The 7,500-nt window shown below is 43.0% G+C and overlaps 1 protein-coding gene across 2 annotated transcripts in view; it reads left to right on the top strand.

The window, feature by feature from the left end:
• Positions 1 to 7,500, top strand: part of LOC125031270 — a 199,063-nt gene that overhangs the window by 37,099 nt on the left and 154,464 nt on the right. For both annotated transcript variants that reach the window (XM_047621933.1, XM_047621934.1), the window contains exon 2: positions 5,100 to 6,715. In XM_047621933.1, coding sequence (XP_047477889.1) covers positions 5,110 to 6,715 — 1,606 coding nt within the window. In that variant the 5' untranslated portion in view covers positions 5,100 to 5,109. The remainder of the gene's footprint in view (positions 1 to 5,099; positions 6,716 to 7,500) is intronic.

Here is a 7,500-nt window from a genome sequence, read left to right as displayed (position 1 = left end):
ACAGGCGCGATTACTTTAGCCCGCCATAGCTAGTATAAACATGATGAGTATATTGCTTCACTATGAGATTTACACACACACACACACACACACACACACACACACACACACACACACACACACACACACACACACACACACACACACACACACACACACACACATATTAATGGTGTCGAAAAAGTTTATCGTAAAAAAAATACTAATAGAGATTGGTGGAGAAATGTGTAGCTACTTCTGTAACCAACTATAATCGACATCAAATGGCCGTCGAAAAGATTACTGAAGAAAGTTTTTAAAAAATACAAAAGATACTGAAAGATGCTGGTGGAGAAATCGGCAGCCTCTGTAATAACCAACTATTTCGAAATTAAAAAGTATACTGAGAGATACTGTCGGTGTTAGGATGGGCAAGATCGCTAAATATTTGAGGATTATGGGCAAAAGTATTCATGCCCCCCCTCCCCCCACTTGTCAAATGAGTTGTATAATTCATCAGGGAAATTGAGGAAGGCCGTTGTATTGTTCACATCTATGTATTTATGCGCGTTTATGTCAGCTAGTATGTCAACTAGTATTTATATTTTTAATAATCACGAATCGTATTGTCTGTCTCTTGATACGGATATTCTATATAAAGATGCATAACATGTTTTCTATATATATTAAATAGACGTTCATTCTATTTGGGTAAAACATGAAGCAAATAATTAGCGGCTCTCAAACGACATGGTAAGAATTTCAAGCGTGTCCGATTCATATGACGTGATATTGCTTCGTTGGGTTAAATATCTTGAAAATAATCCTATACCGCTATGATGTAATTTCACAGACTCAAAAATATGAAGAAAAAGAAAACCAATATTTGACTGAATCTGAGCACTTGCAAGTTTCCTGTTGCCTTTATCATATGAAGTAAAGATGAATAACTTTTTTTTTTTTTTTTTTACTTTTTCAAAATTCAGAATAAGCATCGATGATCCGTTTTTTGTAGGGACTGCGAGCCAACACCAATATATCAAAGTGTAAGGATTTTTTTTTTTTTTTTTTTGGAATATTAAAAAAAAGGGCCTTTAATTTTATTGGTTTCGAAAGGTGAATACGAAGCTGGTGGGCAATTTCGATAACGCTGTAAACCTCAGCACCTAAATTCCTTATATATATATATATATATATATATAGTACGGTAGGAATGGGATTCCCTGTGCACTATTGTATATATATATATATACGTGCTTTCCTTTCTTTCTTTCTTTCTTTTTTGCTGTGTGCACATGCATGTATACATACGTACACATATACATACACATACACATACACGCATACACACACACACACACACACACACACACACACACACACACACACACACACACACACACACACACACACACATACTTGCTTACATACTTACATATACATGCATAGGTAAAAGCATACATTCATATTTTATCTATGCATATTCTTATCTCTGACCTGAGAAATCCATATCTGTGCCGCATTTTACTCCTACAGTATCATTAGTCAGCATATCTAAGGGACAAGCACAGCTGACTTTATCAGATAACATCAAGCTATGGACATATGAGTATATGTTGAACTGACGAGACAAATGAAAAAAAGAAGAGAGAGAGAGAGAGAGAGAGAGAGAGAGAGAGAGAGAGAGAGAGAGAGAGAGAGAGAGAGAGAGAGAGAGAGCGAGATCAAATATGAATATATCGAAACATAAAAATAATCAGTTCCATTTCCATTCGGCGTCAAAACAACGAGAAATTCCGTTTTCTAATGGGGCTCCTCCGTTTTCTATGTCCTCATGATTAAAGCCTTATAGCATCAATGGATTTTCACAGCTCAGGTGAAAGTGATTTATTATCATTTCTATGTCGTTCAATGCATCATCATTACCCTTTGTTGGCGGAATCAGGTCACAGCTCTTCCAATAAAGATTTAAACCTCTGATAATGAGAGTAATAAATGACAGTTGAAAATACAATGTGCTTCGTTCTATAAAGGTGTAATGAACTCAGAGATCGCAAAGTGACGAAATGAAATATCCGATAAAGGACAAGCAAAACATTAATTAACAAAATAAACAAATAACTGAACAAACAAATTTCACCAAAAGATAACCAGTAAATACCAAATAAAGAATCAGACTAAAAAATCTCTCGCATCAAAATCATCCGACGAAAGTAATTATTTCTCTCACACATCGGAAGACACCAAATGACGGTCTCGTGGCGCATCCTCTTCTGCCATTCACTTACCATGCGGAGGTTCCCACACCCCTGAGGCTTGGCACTGTGCCTGAACTCTGCCGAGGCGCTGAACCACAGGGGCCAGGTTGCGCGGAAATCGTTTACCCACAAGTATTCTATATTTTTTTTGCGTTTTTTTTTTTTTTTTTGGGGGGGGGGTGTTGGGTGGGGGTTGGGGGGGAGTGGAAGGGGTTATAATTCGCGAAAAAAGGGGCGTTTCTTGTGGTGAGTTTTCTTAGGGGTTACTTGAGAAGCAGGGTTTCCTCTTTTTTTTTTCTCTCTCTCTCTTTCTTCCTCTCTTCTTCTTTCCCTTTTTATCTTTCTTTCTCTCTCTTTCTTTCCTTCTTTCTTTCCTTCTATCTTTCTATCTTTCTCTCTCTCCTCTCTCTCCTCTCTCCTCTCTCTCCCTCTCTCTCTCTCTCTCTCTCTCTCTCTCTCTCTCTCTCTCTCTCTCTCTCTCTCTCTCTCTCTCTCTCTCTCTCTCTCTCTTTTCTCACCCTCCTTCTTTCTTTTTGGCGTGTTCCCCAGATACAGGAGGGAGATGTACAGAGAGAGAGTGATATATGAATTATAACAGTCTGCATGTACGGATTCATGTATGAATGCATGTATGTATATACTGTGCACAAAAAGGGCGAGAAGGGGAGAAGGAAAGTTAGAGGTAAAGAGTTGATTTGAATATCTCTTTTTCCATTTCTCGGTCACTGACTTCTTTCACTTGTACATGTTCGTTCTCCTATGACCTCGCTGCATTTATTTTTCTCTCTCCTGTTTTTATCTCTTTTCATGCACTGAATCACTTGAAATAAACAAACAAGCACAGAAATTAAGTCTTCTTCTCGTTAAAAGGCTTTTGAACATACCTATGTTTTGTGTTTATCCTTATTATGCTTTCAAATTCAGAGCAACACGTGGCATTTCTTCTGCATTATGGTATCAGTATGGTGAATTATACTGTATAAAGTGTTTGCGTGTTGTATTCGTAGATATATAACAGATAGGTACTTTGTACATCGTTTTGCATATTACAATGGTTAATGTGCCGTACCGTACGTTTCCTCTCAAGCTGGTTACTAAATAATAAGTAAAATAGCTAATGAAAAGACTTCGTTCAAACACAGTGATGGCCGTGACTTCGACCGGAATTTGAGACATGTTTAACATTTTTGTACATCCAGTGTAAACGCGAGTAGATTAGCTCTTTAACTTAAAAATAACGGTGGGGTCGATTTGTAATGAATAATGGTTGTTTGGAATAAAGTACTAATTCAATGCCAAAGAAGGTCCCATATCCAAATGGACATAGGGACCTTAGAGGAACATACTCACTAGGCCGCGGGATGATGCGGTAGGGTGGCCAGTTCGCTTCCGCCCAGACCTTGACCCCAGCACGCCGACGCCAGCATGCTAGTACTCGCAGATCAGTAAAGCACGGGTTGGAAGGGTAAATGAACGTATATGGTAGGTTATATGAGATATAATGAGATGATGATTACTATTGAATCTGGGAGTGATTTTAGGATAGGTGAGTTTTTAAGGAAGATTTTAGAGCTAGAAGATTTTAAAAAAATGCTTAACCAGAGAGTGACGATGAAGCAAATCAGCGACAGAGATTTGCAATAAGTTCTTGCTGATTTGATTCCTGATAGGCTGCAATAATTCAATCATTTATCTACTGTTTTCCTTTATGTATTAATTCGCCAGAAGGTGGAAGTATAGTTAATAAAGAGTAGATAAAAAGTAAATCATAATGTTTATGGTAGGTTAGGGCGGCGGATTATATTCAAATTCCAAGGCAGATGAGATACACGAAAATCGTATGTAGTGCAATGCGATGAATAATAGATATTTGGGAGTAGTTCCTTTAATAATAAATAACAGACGAAGGCTAGACGAATTCGAATTTAGAGACAGAAAGGAGAATAATTGGTCAGCAGCGAAGGTCTGCGTTTTCTGAATACGTTCTAGCTGTGGATGTTAATGTTATCATAATTTGATCACAATGCTTATTCTTTTTCCAATTAATTTTAAGTGACATTCAACAAAGGATCTCATTTCGGATATTTGGGGAGAGGGGCTGGCAAAGCGAAATACATGAATATATCCAAACGTAATGGAGAGAGTTTAGGGGAGAGGAAAGGGTTAATCATTGAAAATTAAGGTTAAGCACTCGTGGCGATAAACTGTAATTCGACGATAGAACTATATATAATATATGATTAAGTGAGAATATATCACTCCTTCGATATCTGAGACATTTTAATCGTTATCATTATTATCATAACTATATTATTGTTATTGTTATTGTTGTCACAATTGTTATTATCATTATTATTGCTCTTAATGTTGTCCTACCGTACCAACACTGCCTTCCCCTATCCTTTTGATGCAGTTATTATTACTACTACTACTACTGTTACTGTTACTACTGCTCTGCAATGATCATTAATGTTAGCGTTCATCATCATCATTATCATCATCATCATCATCATCATTAACATCATCATCATCATCATCATCATCATCATCATCATCATCATCATCATCATCATCATCATCATCATCATTAACATCATCATTACTATCATCACCATCAACACCGTCATATTCGCCCTCATCATATCTCTCATCACTTTCATTATTGTTAACACTGCTATCATTATTACTGCAATAACGATAGTATTTCCTGTATTTCTAACACATTTTCTTTCCCAAGACCTGAAGAAATGAAGCCAGTTCAAGGATTCAGTAGCTTCTGACTCTCAGACCAGCATCCTTATCATTATTATTGGTACTATCGTTATACATTTATTGTAATACGTTTTCGTTTTCTTTCCCCAGACCTGAAGAGATGGAGCCAGTTCAGGGATTCAGTCGCCTCAGAGTCACGGACTCGCCCCAAGAACAATGCCAGCAGCAGCAATCCATTCCGCAGGACTTTTACTCCCAGGGGGATGTGTTTCTCCCCGAGGGCGTCCGGCGGCCTCCTCCTCCCCGGTACCCATCCCCTGGGGGCGGGGACGGGCGGCCGGGAATGCATTATAACATAGGCTACGCGGAGGACCCCAACCAAGGCTTCCGGAAGGTGCGGCCGCCGCCCCTCTATCACGCGGCCGTGGAGACGCAGCAGAGGACCAGCGTTTACGGGGCGGAGGGCAACCTGCAGAAATACGCCTCCGAGACCTCACTCCTGGCCACGCAGCTGACGCAGAAGGAGGGCTATCAGGAGTACGAGGGGTATTACCGCGGGCGATCCCAGTCCAACGTCGCGTACGTGAGCCGTCCCGTCAACATCCCCTCGCGGACGAAGAGGGCGGAGGACTCGCAGGACTCCTCCATGAAGACGCCTTCCTCGTTCAAGCACCTGAACTCGGCGATGCGAGACCAGGAGCGCAGCAAACCCATGGCCGCGTCCACACAGGTCGAGGCGAAGTTCGCGCACCAGAAGCCCCACATGGTTCCTCGGAGGCTGAGGCAGCCGGAGGAGGGCGTCTCGCAAGGCGGAGGCTCCCAGGCCACGCATCCGATCCCGATCAAGAATGACTTCCGTTCCAAAAGTCCCAGCCTGGACTGCTACCTGGACCAGAGCGACTTGGACATGACATTCCACCGGTCATTCGCCTCGAAGAGCCCCAGCACGGACTGCGTCGCGTCCGAGGCCGGCGCCACCTCCGCTGCCAGCAAGGCGTTCGCGGCGAAGAGTCCCAGCGTGGACACCTTCCTGGACCGCATCGATTTCCGCCAAAGCAACTTCCTTCGGGTCAACAATGTGAAGCACTTCCGCAGCAAGAGTCCGAGCTTAGACGCTGGCGTCTTCCTCGAGGCAGTGAGGGGAGGAAACTACTTGGAGCAACAGGCAGGGAAAAGTTTGTTCGCACGCCCTCACGCGAGCCTCACCGTCCCCGAGGGCAAGGTGGAGCTGACCAGCCAACAGGTGGAGGTTAGCCGGATCGCAGAAAACTCGCTGGCCCCCCCTCCAGGAAGCCTAGAGCGCAGGCCGAGCGCCCAGAGCCTTCCAGACCTCTCCGGCCCCGCGCTGGACGACCTTTGCCCAGTCACCGGCCCGTCGCATGTCTTCGACACAACGGATTACTCCCAGGTGTCCTTCACGGCGTCGCACCATGAGCAGCCGGTCCGACAGCCACCGAGAGACTCCTTCACGTCTTCCGAGCTTAACAAAACCTCTTCCCACGACGTCCCAGTGACGTCAGCACAGGAAATGAACAACCTCCGTGCCCGCGTCAACCTCAGGACGTCTCCCAACCGCGACATCCCGCGCTGCAAGAGCAAGCAGGGGTCCCCGGTCCCTCGGAGGTACTCCTGCCGTCCTGGAGGGGATGGGGACGTGGGCAAGGGACCCATGCTGCCGGGGCTAGAGCGGGTTCTCGCGCCCCTCGACACGCAGCCGGTCCCTGGGAGCTCAAACCTCATCGTCGGCCGACTTAATCAAAACACAGGTAAGTTTGTAAACTTTGATGCAGTAATAATATATAATGAAGATTATATCATGTCTGAACCGCTTTTAGGCTTGTGTTGGGAATGAGAGATGAGGGGTGTAAAAAGAATCATTCCCGAAAAAGACTGGAGTAAATCAAAAATTCATAACTCAACACAAGAACTGAGATGAACATGAATGAAGGAAAGATCAAAGTATAGACAGAAAAAAATGAAAATAGAAGAGAACGACAGAGAACGCAAACGGGAATACTGGAAAAAATAATAAGAAATATCATTGTCAGGATCAATTTATCGGCAAGATTAGTGATAATACCAGCAAACATGATGACGCACTAAACTTGCACAACAACATCTGCAATAATCACCCAATGCATAACAATATCTACAACAATCACGAGAACGAACCAATACCTCAATACCACACAAACAGCATGCCTGAAATTTATCACAGAGACAGAATACAACACAAAGCCAAATCCGTCCTTTGTTGAATGCTTAGAAGGGCCTAACGACATACGACTGTACATAACGCATATTGCATGCAATGTTTTTACTCAACCAGCGCCACAGTCTCGTGCTTTAGTCTAGAACCCATGCACTCAAACAAGCATTAAGTGGATTCACCTAATGCTCGTACACACGCACGCGGGCACAGTGAAAGTCACAAATAAATCCAGTGGCGGATTTAGGGGGGGGGGGCAACTTGGGGCAGTCTAACTGGTCTGGCGCCCCCTTTTGGAAGTGCGGCGCCCCTTTTCTATGAAATAACATTTGATATTCTGAC

This window comes from Penaeus chinensis, chromosome 12 (assembly GCF_019202785.1).
Source record: "Penaeus chinensis breed Huanghai No. 1 chromosome 12, ASM1920278v2, whole genome shotgun sequence".
Taxonomy (NCBI): Eukaryota; Metazoa; Arthropoda; class Malacostraca; order Decapoda; family Penaeidae; genus Penaeus; species Penaeus chinensis.
Note: the sequence above shows the minus strand (reverse complement) of the source record. Positions and strands in the feature narration are given on the sequence as shown.